Consider the following 16,115-nt stretch of genomic DNA (forward strand, 5'->3'; position numbering starts at 1 on the left):
AAACTTCAAGATAGAAATTAATGACAATGACACTGGATTAGCGATGTATATGTTAACCGCAATGTATACGTCAAACATTTTAAAAAATAAGTTAGGCAAAGCTTTGAAACAACATATTACATATTTTATAAAATAAAAAATAGTTAAATAATGACAATCCATGTGTGTGTATAGTATATGATCCTCTATTTATTTTACAAATATTTTTTTAAAAAAACGAAAAACATTAGTTTTATTTTTAAAAAATGGATTCAGACCAGTTTAGCAGCACTGGTTCATACCAAATTTTTATCCATTTTAGCCTGTTCTTTGATGGATATTTTGCTCTCAACTTTTTGGGACCTGACTGATTCTCAGTTTATCTTGTTGGTTCACTCTGATTTTTATAACTACAATGGATAGACGTTTGCAGATTTGATTTTAAATAACCTTAAATTTACAAAAGTTTGTAAATTTAGCGAAAATTAAGTTTCAAGTAATGTGATTTATACTAGAAAGTTTATATTACAAAAGTATGTTTAAACTAAAATTCCGCATAAAGTTTTCAATATAATGCAAAAGTTAAATAAAAGTTGCTTTTAGACATTGAAATTGGTTTTTCTTAACAAGTTTTTTAATGACAAAATCTCATTGAAAAACATCAAACATGGGTTTGGGCATGAGGAACATTAAGCCGAGCATTAACTTCCTGTGTTATTTACTTATATAATATCAAAGTGAACTCATAATTTAACTAAGACATAACTTGAATGAGATATATTATTAAATCATTATATCTTTAGTATTTTTTTTTAATAAAAATTTAAATTGTAAGGTAAAATTTTTAAAATTGAGATTTTAAAATATAAAAAATAAAAGTGTAGATGATTATCAACTCCATGACATGTTATGTCAAGCAAATTGAATATCACAAAAACAAATAGCACCCACAAAAAATTATTAATAGAGTGACTATAGGAGAATTAATTTTTTTAAGAACTTATTTGAACAAATAAAAAACCAAATAAAATAAAAAGTTTTAGAAGATAAAAGTTTGATTTACGCCCAATAGATTATAAAAGACAACGGGCAACAAATTGAACTAAGGAGCAGAACTAGAAAAGAAAGCTTGGGACTTGAGAGCAGTGATAGGGTAGAAAACGGTTAAATGGAGAGAGAGAGAGAGAGAGAGTCTTGAAATGTGAAAGTCACATTCACATATTCACTTCACATGCATGTCTTTGTTATGTTTCCTCCATTTCCCGGAAATGTAAAGAAGAATCGTTGGTCAAATTTCGGATCTCACTCATGAATTATGATTTACCTCAAAAAACATGAACACGAGATTACTGTACTTCTCATTTCGTGAATCGTTATGGGATATGAACACAAAATGAAATCTCTACAGTAACCATTGCCCTGATGAGTTTCACAATGTAACTCCTCTATGCATGACATGCTTTATCCAACATTTTTTTTTTCATTTTTTTATCACTTAACAGTGAATCACAGAAATTCTATAATTAACATATCAGTCTTTCAGTCTTGTTAATGCACTAGTTGGCGTTCATTTAACACATATAATGATATTTATAAGTGGTTTTCCAATAAAAGATAATTGTATAAATTTTATAGATAATGATATTTTAGGTAATAACTGTCAGCTAGTCATGATTCTGTTTTGCCATCAACAGGCAATGTGATCAATCCTGGTATTCTATGAACAGATCTTATTTTTCCAAAGTTTACTGGTCAAACTTATCAGAATCTTTACCCGATCTTCATTTTTCCAAATTACTATTTAAAATATTGACATAAATTTATTTTCTAGACAATTTGTTGGAACTTGCCTGAAAATAAATTACTCTAAATCCTCTGCATTTTTTAAGGATTTTATTAACTTTTAGTATTTAAGATTAAATTTAATCATTTAAAAATAGTATCTATATATATATATAGAGAGAGAGAGAGAGAGAGAGATTTTAACAGGCCTTGAGGTGATGGTGCAGGTGCAGCACTTCCCTGAGCAGATAACAGAGTGAGGAACGAAAAAGATACCCCAAACAAGGCCAAACGGTTTTTCTTCGCAGTCCGCATGGCATGATATGCATGAATTCAGCAAACACTAATTCTTACATCATATATATATATATATATATATATATATATTATACACTAATTAATTAATAATCAATTATTCAAATACAACCCCTCACCTTATTTCTCGTAAGTCAAAAACAAACACAATGCAGAAAAACATTCTTATTCGACAAAGTTTAATTTATATAATATTATACATCCCCATTAAACAATCAATAATACTAACTTATAAAGAACCATTTTTTAAATATATTCTAAAACACACAACAAGAATGTATAATAATTTGTTTATAAACATCACATTATTCAATATATTAAAAATCACACCATATTATTAAATATTATAATTTTTAATTAAATCTTACTATACAATATGTTTTTATTATATGCCTTCAAACACGTGTTAAAATGTTATAATAGCGAATTAAGGTTTTTTATTTTATTTTAAAGTTATAAAACTAATTCTCATCAATAAAAATATCCAATGCAAATTAATTTGAACATTCATTTTAATCACGTTTATTAATTTAAAATCAAATTTATCAAAATTAATTCTACTCATATTTGGGTCTACTTAAAATAAAACTTATGTTATTTTAATCTATTTCAATAAATTTTTATGTATATCTTATCAAAAATAAAATGATTCCACTTTATTCTAATAAATTTTATCAAACACATTTAAAAATTTACTAAATGAATACTTAAATAAGTCAAAACATAAAGTAAATTAGAATAACAAACTTAATCTCAAGAACAAATTCAGTATGTCGGAAACATTTATAAGAAATAATGTCAACACAACATACTGTTACCAAGTAAAATCATAACAAACATTATCAGATTAATAATAAACTACACATCTTAATAAATCCTACATGTGTGACATTGTAGCAACACGAGAAGGAGTGAGTTGAAATTAAAGCCAAAGTGCACCAGCTTGCTTAAGGAGAGGAATGAGTGTGCCGTTGATGTGGGAAGCCATCAGAGTCTGCACCCCGCCGATGAACTTTCCGCCGACGAAGACGGCGGGGAGAGGTTGGCGCGTGCCGGCAACCTCGTAGAGAAGCGCGTGAATAGCAGGTCCAGCAGCATGCTCGTCTAGCTCCACCACGGTGGGTCCCACGCCGAGACTGAACAGAAGACGCTTGGCCACCGTAGACATGCAACACTCGCTCCAGCTGAATACAACCACGGCGTTGCACGACGTGAGGTGGTTCACTATCGATGCTGCGGCTGAGGCTGAACCCTCCATCATCATCCACATTGTTACTGCTTAAAGAGAGTGTGAGAGAGAAAATAAGAATGTATGTTATGTTATGTTATGTATGAACGAAGAAGTTATCTCAACTTATTTATATATGTGTTGAAGAAGCTTGCTAGTGCTAACTTTAGATTTAGGTAAGTAGGTAATTAGCTGAGGCTATTTAAAAACAGTGTTTGTTGGATTATGTATTGGAATGTACGAACCGACCAAATTAAGTGAGATTGGACTCCACAAGTCAAAAAGCAGAGCATAAGGTTTTACCTTCTTTGGAATTTTGATCGCATTAGGGTATATATATTTTTGAAGAGGAGGAAATGGAAAACAATTATTGAATATAAAATTAAACAAATAGATCTTCTCACGTACATAATTGCTCTTGTTATTGAAAATGTCAGAAGTTTATGTGTACAAATTATAGCTATATTATAAATAAGTTATTAAATCTAATTTGATAGTCTTTTATTTCTTTGATTTATAAAGGGACCCCATTAGATATTTTGGATAAAAGACAAAATTAAACCCAAGAAGATCCCAAGCAAAAATGATATGAACTATATGAAAATTTATGATAAGAACTGAGAAGATGCATTTCCATGCACGTTAATTGACTTGAGAGGGTGAATAATAAGAGCATTATTTCATTTGCAGATAAAAATGAAGTGAAAAAGAAGGTAGGGGAAATGGGCAATGGGATTTGTTTGCGTTGTTGATAGAGAGACGACGGCGTTTCAGGATTTGATGTCGGGCTGTCGGGTTGAATACGAATAAGAATATAATTGAAAGATGGATAATGGTACGAATATGAAGAGGGTGAAATCACCACTCACCACTGGAGAAGCGAAGACCAAACTGTGACTGTCACAGACACATAACACACACTATCACTATACTCTATTCCGCTCTAGCTCCTGCTCCATGCAGCTCAGTAAGCTACGCAAAAGCTGCCACACTTACATTCCATGCCACATCATATCATATACCGATTCAAATATGTATTAGCTCCTTTTACCTTTTCGTCCAATATGTATTAGCTCTTAGTCTAACCAATGTTACGTGTCATTGCTACAATCCATAATAAACAAGACCATTTTCGTTCTATATATTATCTATGGAGTTACCGTCTTACCAAATTCCCCATGGGATATCAACAGAAGTTATCACAAAAGCAAAGCACATGCATTAAGTTTGTGACTAAAATTTGGCTGTTTTCTAGGTATAGTTTTATCAAAGTGAACGCTCAATAAGCATCCAATTTAGACCCTCTATTTGGGGAATATTTCCATATATGAAAGGAAGCCCATATCCAAAGTTATTCCACCGAACTCTCTCTGTCTCTCGTTTTCTCTACCTCCCCGAGCCTCACAACAATTGAACTCTTTCACATAAAACAAATTGAACTTTTTAGCATGGCTTCATTTCTATACAATTCAATGTTTCATGGCTTTTCGTGATTAACAATGGAAACACAGAAAGAAGAGCTACAGATGAGCACACGTTCACTGAGAATTCCTAGAATCTCTTCAGTTGATAGAGAAACAGAATTCATTGACAATTTACACTATACGAGCCTGAAGGACATTATCTGTAACACATCAATAAGGTGTTCAAACTTGTACGAGGGAAATGACTTTGACTCAAACATTGCCATAAGAAACGAGTTGTTAAAACGTGCAGCTTCGGTTTACCTTCAATCTGCGGCATTGTTGGTGACGAGGAACCAAAATTGCTTTGTGGCGTTCTGGGAAAGGCTAAAGAACAGGGCTGCTTCATGTGCACGCTGGAGGTTATCAGATGGAAACCCATTCAGAGCTTGTCTTTGGCCAATTTACCAGTTTCTGAATCATATGATGGGGGGTACTATTCGTTCATTGACATGAATGCGTCATGTTCATGAAGGAACAAATATTTTTTTTAGGACGTAATGTCATGCTCCCTCTAAGTTTCCATGCTGTATAGGATTGCTTCTTTCATTGCAATTTGTAGATAAGTAATAGAGTTTTATTTTAATGTATTTGTCAGCACATAAATTTTTAAGTTGATAACTAATTAAAAATCACTTTATGTATGAGTTATGAAATAATTATTATAAAAGTTAATAAATTTTAATCACACAATAATTTATAATCTATTATTATTAGATGATGGTGTAATTTGTATTTTAATTAAATCCTAAAACTAATATTATGAGATTTATTTAGGATCTTTAGTTTGTAAAATTGCTATTGTTATATAACAGAATTTAACATATATGCTAATGCAATACGATGCAAATTGAAAGCATTATTAAACTAGCCTAGAATACAAATATATTTATTTATTTATTTATTTATTTTTGAACAAGCAAACTGAATATTAATAGCTAATGGCCGTGTCCTTTTTTAGGCTAAATGCTAATTAATGGCTTTGTCCTTTGCAAGAAAAAAATGAAAGACACAGATCTCATGTCTCATAGTTTTTTATTTGTTTTATTGTGAATCATCTCTCGTAAAGGTGGCTTATTGTTTTATTATTTTTGGTTTCATAGACATGTTAACCATCTTTCCTATTATATTGGGCTCAATTTAGGCCTAAAAAACGTGTATATATTTGGATCGAAGCCCAGAGTTTTTCAGACTAACGTGATTTAGCCATTGCTTTCCTTCACAATATTTAATACAAACTTCTCTAAATTCAATACCACACACCAGAAGATGCTGACTTGTGGTGCATCAGATGCTACAGATTCGTAATTTGCATTCTTTGGTCTTTGTAGGAATGAAGGGCACCCACGTTAAAAAAAAAAAAACACATGAATTTTCTGCAGAAATATGTGAAAAAAAAAGTCTTCAGAAATACCTGCAAATACATTTGCAAATAATGTTTTGCAAAAAAAAAAAAATATGTGCAGAAAAATATTTTTAAAAAAATCTTCAAGTAAATCCATGGTAAATTTTTTTGCAAAAACTTTACCAATAAATTGGTTTTAAAAAAATTATGAAAAATATAATAAAAATTTTCTATTATTTTTAAAAGATGTTGTACAAATTTTTTAGAAAAAATTTATAGGAAAAAAATTAATATAAAAAATCGATAAAACTTTTTAAATATATATATATATTATTTTTAACTTATAAAAAAAGTTTTATTATTTTTTATATATTTTTTAAAATAAATTTCTCTAAAAATTTATCTAAACTTATTTTCAAGAATTATCGCAAAACCTTCTTCAGATTCTTCGTGTAAAAATTTTGGTAAGAAATTTAACCGAAATTGCTGTGAATTTTTCTACAAAACATCCTACGAATATTTCAGTAACAAAACTTGCAAGAACTAATAAATTTTTTTTATTAATTTATTTTCATAGAAAAATATAAAAAAAATCCTGCAAAATTTTAATTTTAATTTTTTTTGCAGAAAGTTATAAATTTCTCTAAAATGCATGAAAAATTGCAACTTTTTCTAAACAAACAAAATATAAAATAGAACAGAGATGATATATGCTTTTTCATTATCAAGAGGTGCCCTGAGATCCTTTTGTGCAGGCAAGAGATGGGCAAAGCAAAAGGCATGAATCTCTGGTTAATCTTTAGTAAAAGGTATACATACATGCCCCTGCTAATGGGATCAACTTTTATATGCACCTAACCTTTTTTAAAGGTCACTGTGACGCCACAAAGTTTTGCCAAAATTAACACACACACGTCTTGATAGAACGTAATACATTAGTGTAGTTTTTATTTTGTTCACAATACTTTATGCTGCATATAATGATAATTAATCAATACTGAATAGAAATCAGGACTTAATTAGAGTAAAAATAAGTAATATAAAACAGTTGAAGAAATTTTATAAATAGCTATTCCATAGTAATCATGATTATCTTTTGTGTTCTTTGCATGATCTTCTTCGCTACAAATCAAAGCACAGTTGAACGTGTCAGGTGAATGGAGTCCCACGTGGCCCTATGAAGGGTCCCCATTCCATCAAAATATAATTAATGTTAGAAGCGAAGGGAAAGACTGTTGATTCCGTGTTGCAGTGAGCATGGTTTGGTATCTGCTGAGGTCCCCTATCCATGCACGTCTACAAATTTATACAACAATAACAAAAACCTCATCCACTGAGATATCTAAAAGAAAATTTGTAAGTTTACATTAAGTGTTTTTTGGGAATAAAGAGGGTGAAAACAAACAGAACAAAGAAAAATAAAAAATGGAATAAGAAAGTGAAGAATGAATGTAAAGATATATAAAAGTTCTATCTAGAAGAGTCTTAAAAAATATGACTACTTCATATTAGATCATTTAAATATTTTGTAACATGATGTAAATGGCATATAGATACTTTAGCTAGCATTTATTTCACATGGCTAGCTAGCTATAGGTTGCCCTTTTGATCATAATATTTTTAGGTTGGATGTCCTCAACCTCAGTCATCTGGAGCAAAGAAGCGATGAAGCATGGACAATTAAAGAACGAAGAAAGGGTAGCTAACTATTATATCATTGTAGCTGCTTTTCCCGAATTAATCTACACAGGTCATCTCCTATAAAAAGTATGTTGGTGGGAATGATTCAAGTATAAGGATCAAGCTTGCTGTTCATAAATTCCAAAAGATTTGTACTCAAGTCACCAACAACCCAATAAGTTATATTCACAAGATAATTAATATGAACTGAGTTTCAGCAAAAAAAAATCTTAATTTATGTAATTAATAAAAGAACATATCATATGCACACATTTATATAAAGACAATATTCAAACTAACCTTTATTTCAATCTAGTTACAGGTCATAAGTTCCACACATGTCTGCCAAAAACATATTTTAAGGATTTCATTATTTCTGTTTTGGTAGGTTCCACATTCTTGCACTTGCATTTGAATTTTACGTAAAATGGATCCGTCAAAGCCAGAGTGGCTAATTGGACTCTAGTTACTATTAAATTGCAAAATTCTAAAATCCAAGGATGACGTTAGTGATGTTATTTGATTTATTAAATTTTGTCCCTTATATTGGACTTTTGTGATTTCATCTTTCCTTCAAAGTCGGCAAATTCTACTTCATAGTTTTCATTACTTCATTTTATATACACACTTACTCTTAACACATGCTCTTTTAGTCAGCTAACTTTCACGACTTCATTGTTGACTTATACTGATCATGTTTAAGCCATTAATTTGGATGAAACATCTCGATCTATTATGTTAGCACAGGTAAATCAATACCATTATAAGACATAAATTCAATCAATTTGTAAACCGCTTTCACACGTCTAATTATCGATTTGAGAGTTTATTACTACGTTTGGTTCACGTTTTTCTGTCTTAAATTCATGTAATTTGGACGCACGCTTGTTTCATTTTCATGCACTACCAAATATGCACTGTGTAGTTAGTAAGTAGTGTTTACTTTAAATTTTCTCATGCAATAGTTATTTAGGGTCAAATTAACTTCTACTGGAAAGAAAGAAAAATAAAATAAAATTACATCCTAACTCTCCTCAAAATCTCAAAAGAAATTATAAGATCCACGTTATTAATTTATACCTTGACAAGTATTTTTGTGAAGTTAAATGACAATTGTTTCACTTTATTGTAGTTTTACGGACACTTAAATTATTCTGATAAAAAGGAAATACAAATTAGAATTTGATCTGCTCAAAGTATGTGACTTAATTTGAAGGTTGAGACGAGCATCAAAATTGAAATTTCAATGGTTTGAACGAATCTGTCAAGGGTGTAGCACCTGGACTAAGTAAGCAACATCCTTCATTCCCTTTTTTGGGGTTTCGGGTTTCACTCAAATACTAGGAGAATCTTGCATTTCTTTTGAACGAGAAAACACAACAAAATTGATGCTATGTAGAAGACAACAAATTACAATTTGTATGAAAATGATAAATTAACACGGTGCTTGACTAATGTTCCAAATTTGTTCTCGTCTTTCTGTCCTTAACCTGAAGTGTCAGCAGCATATCCTGACCGTTGTTATCTAGGCAAGGCACACCCTTTGATCTTGCTTCGTTTGTGTCTTGAAAAGATTTTTTTATGCATATGAAAGTTAGTGAAATAATAAATTATAATTTAGTAAATTTAAGTTAAATAAATAATTTAAATTGAGTTTAAAAAATTTTAAATTTATATTAATATAAAAAATCAGATATATATATATATATATATATATATATATATATATATATATCCAATCCATAATGTGATATAATATATCTTGCTTCAGACATTATTTTGGGAGAATATTATATTTTATTTTCTATGGAATCGGTTGATGAGTACAAACCCAGATTTCTTGAAGAGCTAAAAAGTCTCAGAAGTCAAGTTGACGAAGGGAGATCAATAGTCCAAAATCAAGATATCATCTCAGCTTGTATACACAGATATATCCTCAATTTTTTTCTTGGAATACCAAAAATTAATTTCAAATATAAAATCATACACTCAAATGGAAAACTGAAAATAAAATAAAATAATAAGAATACTAGTAAACATGAAGTTGATTAATAATTAGCTTACATGCATTTAAAGTAAAATCTCAATTCTGATCAATCACTTATTATTAGACATTGCATTTAATGAATTTTAAGGTTGAGGATATTAGTAAAAGAGTTAATACAAACAAAATATTCGATCGCTTCTCAAAAGGAAGTGAACACTCGTTAATTTCTCATCGACTTTGTTTCTTATGCAAAACTTTATTTCTTACGTTTGCTTAATGTCTTTGAGACAACGCTATAAAATTTCAAAGACGTGACGTGACGTGACATTGTTCTAATAAAACAATTATTAAAAGAAGCACTATAAACACAAAATTAATCTTGAGATTAGAAGTATTAAGTACAACGTTGCTATCTTTGAGTCTTAACAGTAATTATTTGAGTTCGTATAAAGTATAGTACCCATATAAGTTGATGTTGTTAGTTAGACTTTGTGTGTAATTAGGTTAATATTATTTAATAATAAATTTTATTCTTTAATTATTAGTGACTTATGGGTCGTCATACTATTGAGACCATGTTACAAATAAATTATTGTATAACAAATATAACATAATGAAATATTATCATCTTATATTTAATTTTGAGTATTGATTAATTTTAAATTTAGTCCAATAATATTTAAAAATAAATTAATCCCATAATTTAATAATCGACCGTAAATTGTTGAAAATAAATGGCGTGCAAAGGTAGAGTGCACCGGGCAAGTTTAGGTCCCCGCCGTCTGCGAGAGTCTTCACCATGATCGGCTCGGAAAGATAAGATAGCTCTGCCGGTGGACTTTGTTGACCTATTTGTGACAACTCCCACATAAAATATTGGAGTTTTTTTTTTTTTTTTTTTCCTTTTATGGCTTTTTGTTAAGTATAAGGATATAATATTTTTTTTACCATATTTTTCTTTATCAAATAATTTTGTATTTGGTCCTTTAAATATTATTTTTATTTACTTAATTCATTAAAATATTATTAATTTTTTATTTGATCATAAATTTTGCATTTGATCCTCTAAAATGAGAGAATAAATAAAAAATCATAATATTTAGAAAAAAATTAAATAAAAAACTATTTTGTAATTAATGGAAACATTTTATATGAGACTCGTTTAAAAAAATAAATAAAAGAACCAAATAAAAAATTGTAAATCTTTTAGAAACCAATAACGCAATTACCTCTTTTAATAAATAAAAAAATTACTTATTTTTAAATTATTAATGAACAGTTGAACACTAACTAAAATTTGAAAAAACATTTTATTGAATATTTTTAATTATTCGTAAAAAAAATTAAATTTTTTATATTTTAATAAAATAGATAATTTTCCTTTTGAATAATTTTCTTGCTTAATTTTGTTTCCTAATAAAGCTTCAAATATTAATTAGCTTTTACCTTGATATAGAATAATAAATAATCATTTATATTTTTTTAATTTGTATCTTACGGAAACATATTAAACAAGATCTTTTTCGTATTATATATTGAGTATAGTTCTAAATTAATGGTTTGAATATCTTAAATAATCTCAACTACAAATCAATCGTCTAAATGCACAAAAACTGTTTTCAAATTTACCTTTACATATCCTTTTATAAACTTAAATAAAAAATGTTCTGTAAAATTTTAAATTTTACTTGACTAATTTCATAATATATTAATCCAAGGATTAATTTAAAAAATTATTCTTATTCTTACATAATTAGTGTCTAAAAATATTAGATGTTATCCTCTTTCATCTGATTTGTAAGATTCTTTCAACTAAATCACACATATTAAAAATAATAGTTAAAATAAGTTAATGCATTATTAATTCAAAATTTTAATGCATCTTATTCTATTAAATAGTATTCTTGAAATATTAATTCAAAAATTAAAAAGACCTTATTAATTATTTTAAAATTTTATGATTTTCTTTTTTCTAATATAAAATTTTTTAAACAAACATTTTCATTCTTGTTCTCCTCATCAACACTCATACGCCAAAAAATTATTAGAATTATAATATTGAAAAATTGCCAATGATTTAATCGTCATCCGACCCATTTCCCTCTATAAATGGAGCTTCTATCACACCAATCTTAATTTCACTTAGTTCTATATTGTAGCGAAAGCCAACCTTAGCTTTGTAATTTTCTGTGCAGTTTCTTGTCCTTTATGTTTGTGTGATTGAAGAGAAAGAAAACAAGCATATCTGGGTTCGATTGTAATTTTGAACATTAGAACTAATATGGAAGGAGGAGTTGTACAAGCTCATGCCTCTGCTTTCAGAGAATGTTTGTCTCTATCATGGAAGAATCCATACGTTCTTCGGCTTGCTTTTTCTGCTGGAATTGGTGGCCTTCTCTTTGGCTATGACACTGGTAAGTTTTATAATCTCTATCACCTTCAAACCACACTCTCTCTCTGTTTTTAGTTCGCATATAAAACACCCATTTCTCTGTATCACTGTCTCTGTGTTCCTCTGTTTTTCTCTGTTTTTGCATCTTTGGAACATCGATGGTGGTGGGCATGTGTAGGAGTGATATCTGGGGCCCTTTTGTATATCAGAGATGATTTCAAAGCAGTGGATAGAAAGACATGGCTTCAGGTACTTTTCATCTCCTAGGCTCTAGTTTTGAGGTACAAAGAATCAAATCATCTCTTACCCTTCATTCATTTCCCTTCTTTCACAGGGACCTTGTCTATTCTCAAGGGACACGAATGCCCTATATTTTGGCTAAGGTTCACAGGATTCAATTTGCATATAAAAAATTGGGTTTATTTCAAAACAAGAAGAATTTTTGTTTAAAATAATTAATTTGTTTTTCTGCAAACTCTTGACACCTCGGTGATAACGATGTTTTCAATAAAATAAAAAAATAATTTTATATTGTGTTTAGTTCTCACTTAACCACATGTAACTAATGAGATAAAAAAGGGGATCTCCTTGCCATGCATACCATGCATTCAGTAACTAAGAAAAGATAACAGTTATTATTCATATAATTATAGAATAATGTAAAACGTTTATTTGAATTTTTAAAATATGAAGTACTTGTATTCTTTATTTCGTAACTTATAGTTTTGATTCTTTTTTAAGATATGTTATATCGTCACAAATTAAAATATATAGAAATTACATGCGGATCCACAGTTTGTATGTAAAGGAACATAACATAGTATAGATCTAAGCGTCCAAAATGTTAAGATTATTCATTCTTTAATAAGTGCTATTAAAATATTTGTTAAAAATGTTTTTTAAAATAAGTTTCGAATTTATCATATCAACTTCTTTTAACATTTCCTTCTATTCTTATTAAAATCTTTTTTCTTCTTTCTTTGTTAAGTCCAGCACAAAAACTGTAATTAAAAGAAAATGATGTTTGATAATACAGGAAGCCATAGTGAGTATGGCTCTTGCTGGAGCAATCATAGGTGCTGCAGTTGGTGGATGGATTAACGATCGATTTGGAAGAAGAAAAGCAATCCTTATTGCAGATACCCTCTTTTTTATTGGGTCTGTTGTCATGGCTGCTGCTACCAATCCATCTATCCTCATTGTTGGTCGAGTTTTTGTTGGCCTTGGTGTTGGAATGGCTTCAATGGCATCACCTTTATACATCTCAGAAGCTTCTCCAACAAGGGTTCGAGGAGCTTTAGTTAGTCTCAATGGATTTCTCATTACTGGAGGACAATTCCTTTCCTACCTCATCAACTTGGCCTTCACAAAGGTGATAAATAGGCTTCACTTGTTCAACATGTTTCCTTTTACTATTTTGGCTAACATGTTCATACATACTATATAACGTTGTATGTAAAATTTTATGAATGTATTTTGTTAAGCATATACATATATAAATTTCTCTGTGATAATTACACTTCATCTTTTAAGAGTATGTTTAGATATATAGCTTAATTAAGCTCTTATTTAATAAACTTTTATTACATGATAACTTATGCCATTAATGCAATCATAAAACTTATACTAGCTTATTAAAATAAATAAAAAAGAATTTACTAGCGTTATAAACCATTTTTACAAGCTGTTGAAGTCTTTATTGGTCTAAACTAGTATTTTATGCCTGTTTAATAATTATTTGTTCAGGCACCAGGAACATGGAGATGGATGTTAGGAGTAGCAGCAGTACCAGCTTTGGTACAAATCATACTAATGATAATGCTGCCAGAATCGCCACGTTGGCTATTTCGAAAGGTTCCATCATCTATCATAATTCAATATTGTGGGAACTCAACTTTGTTTTCATATAAAAATTATATCTAGGTACCTATCTTTTTTTCCTTTCTATTGAATAATAGGGAAGAGAAGAAGAAGGTAAAGAAATTTTAAGGAAGATTTACCCACCCCAAGAAGTTGAAGTTGAAATTAATACTTTGAGGGAATCAGTTGAATTGGAAATCAAGGAAACAGAAGCGTCAGAAAAAGTCAGCATAGTCAAAATGCTAAAAACTAAAACTGTGAGAAGAGGATTGTATGCAGGAATGGGCCTTCAAATCTTCCAACAGTTTGTAGGGATCAACACTGTCATGTACTATAGCCCTACCATTGTTCAGTTAGCTGGTTTTGCATCCAATAGAACAACACTTCTTCTGTCACTTGTCACAGCTGGGCTAAATGCATTTGGTTCAATTTTAAGTATATATTTCATAGATAGGACAGGAAGGAAAAAACTTGTGTTGTTCAGTTTGTGTGGCGTTGTAATCTCTCTTGTTGTTTTAACTGTTGTGTTCCATCAGAGTACAACTCACTCCCCAATGGTAAGTGCAATCGAAATCTCTCACTTCAATAATACTTGCCCTGATTACCGTACAGCTGTGAATCCTGGTCGATGGGATTGCATGAGGTGCCTAAAGGCCTCTCCAGAGTGTGGCTTTTGTGCTTCTGATACTAATAAGGTAAACTTGTCCTATTTCCCTTCACATATTCTGTTCCTATAATTCTTTCTGCTTGTATTTCTTCAATTAGGAGAGAGACAGGAAGAAAAGATAAAAAAGTATGATGTAAGATAAATAATGTGATAGCAATATAAAGAAAAAAATGAATTGAAAAGAAATATTGTAAGAAATGTGTGTAAAATAATGTAACTCATTTACTTCCTATAACAAAAAAATTGTTGAGTAAATTATCAAAGTCCATAAAATTATTCTCCCCTTGCAACTTTTCCCTGGATTTATTTATTCTATAAATTATTAGTCTGAGTTTTAAAACTTTGTCAGTCTTCATGTCTTACTTTAGTCCCTAAGATTAAGAAGGCTTAAAATTTTTTATAAATTCAAGTAGTAAAGCTGTATTTAGAATAATTATAGGAACTATGTTTTGCTACTTTACATAAAAATTGTCTTCATCTTATCTAACACTAGTACTAATTGTCTGCAGCTACTACCTGGGGCATGTTTGATATCCAATGACACGTCAAAGGATCAGTGCCAGAAAGAACACAGGTTATGGTACACGAGGGGATGCCCTAGTAAATTTGGATGGCTAGCAATAATAGGCCTTGCACTTTATATCATATTCTTCTCACCTGGGATGGGAACTGTGCCATGGGTTGTCAACTCTGAGATTTATCCTTTGAGGTATCGAGGAATTTGTGGAGGAATGGCATCAACATCCAATTGGGTCTCAAATCTTATTGTTGCACAGTCCTTCCTATCCTTGACACAAGCTATTGGGACATCATGGACATTCATGATATTTATATTCATCACCGTTGCAGCCATTATCTTTGTTATTATCTTTGTGCCAGAAACCAAAGGGCTTCCAATGGAAGAGGTGGAGAAGATGTTGGAAAGAAGATCTCTACACTTCAAATTTTGGCAGAGAAGTTCCCACTCTGAAGAAGTACTAACACAAAAGACGTGACTCTTATTTGGATAAATTTATGAATAAGAAACAATATTAAAAATAAATATTTTTTTCTTATAAGTTAAAAATATTTTATTTTTTTCCATTTTAGATGAATTAAATAAGAGTAACTTTTAAAAAATTGAACAATATAAATTAATTTTAACATATAAAAAAATTAATAATTTTTTATATTATTTTTCTTCTTTTTATAAAAAAATTATCCATACATTTACCCAATCAAAATATTAGTCAATTTATATAAGTTTATTTTTTCGTATCACTCTTAATACTTGAGTAAAACCAAGTAATTAGGTTGAGTAAATTTTGGTTGTTTGATTATCAACTTATTTGTTTGTGTGATGTAAGAAATTACTAATTTTCTTTATCAAGGTGTAAAGAATGAGTATTAGATAATTTTGCTTTCTTATGTGAGTACT

The 16,115-nt window shown here is 29.7% G+C and overlaps 2 protein-coding genes across 3 annotated transcripts; one reads left to right on the top strand and one right to left on the bottom strand.

Moving 5' to 3' along the window:
* Positions 1 to 2,998: 2,998 nt before the first annotated feature.
* On the bottom strand, positions 2,999 to 3,346 carry LOC113855849 (glutaredoxin-C9-like). Its single transcript, XM_027487478.1, has one exon. The coding sequence runs from the start codon at positions 3,344 to 3,346 to the stop codon at positions 2,999 to 3,001; it is 348 nt and encodes a 115-aa protein (XP_027343279.1).
* Positions 3,347 to 12,051: 8,705 nt separating this feature from the next.
* Positions 12,052 to 15,754, top strand: LOC113856168 (probable inositol transporter 2). Of its 2 annotated transcripts, none has more exons than XM_027487881.1 (6): positions 12,052 to 12,420; positions 12,506 to 12,554; positions 13,208 to 13,543; positions 13,918 to 14,025; positions 14,130 to 14,726; positions 15,208 to 15,754. In XM_027487881.1, exons 1-6 carry the CDS (start codon positions 12,383 to 12,385, stop codon positions 15,691 to 15,693), a joined length of 1,614 nt encoding a protein of 537 aa, XP_027343682.1. In that variant the 5' UTR covers positions 12,052 to 12,382; the 3' UTR covers positions 15,694 to 15,754. The 2 variants fall into 2 exon arrangements, with proteins under 2 accessions (XP_027343682.1, XP_027343681.1); XM_027487880.1 differs by lacking the exon at positions 12,506 to 12,554 and having other exon boundaries at positions 12,061 to 12,193; positions 12,350 to 12,420; positions 15,208 to 15,693.
* The last annotated feature ends 361 nt before the right edge of the window (positions 15,755 to 16,115 follow it).

The sequence above is a fragment of the Abrus precatorius genome, unplaced genomic scaffold (assembly GCF_003935025.1).
Source record: "Abrus precatorius isolate BTA unplaced genomic scaffold, Abrus_2018 Scaffold11, whole genome shotgun sequence".
NCBI classification, from domain to species: domain Eukaryota; kingdom Viridiplantae; phylum Streptophyta; class Magnoliopsida; order Fabales; family Fabaceae; genus Abrus; species Abrus precatorius.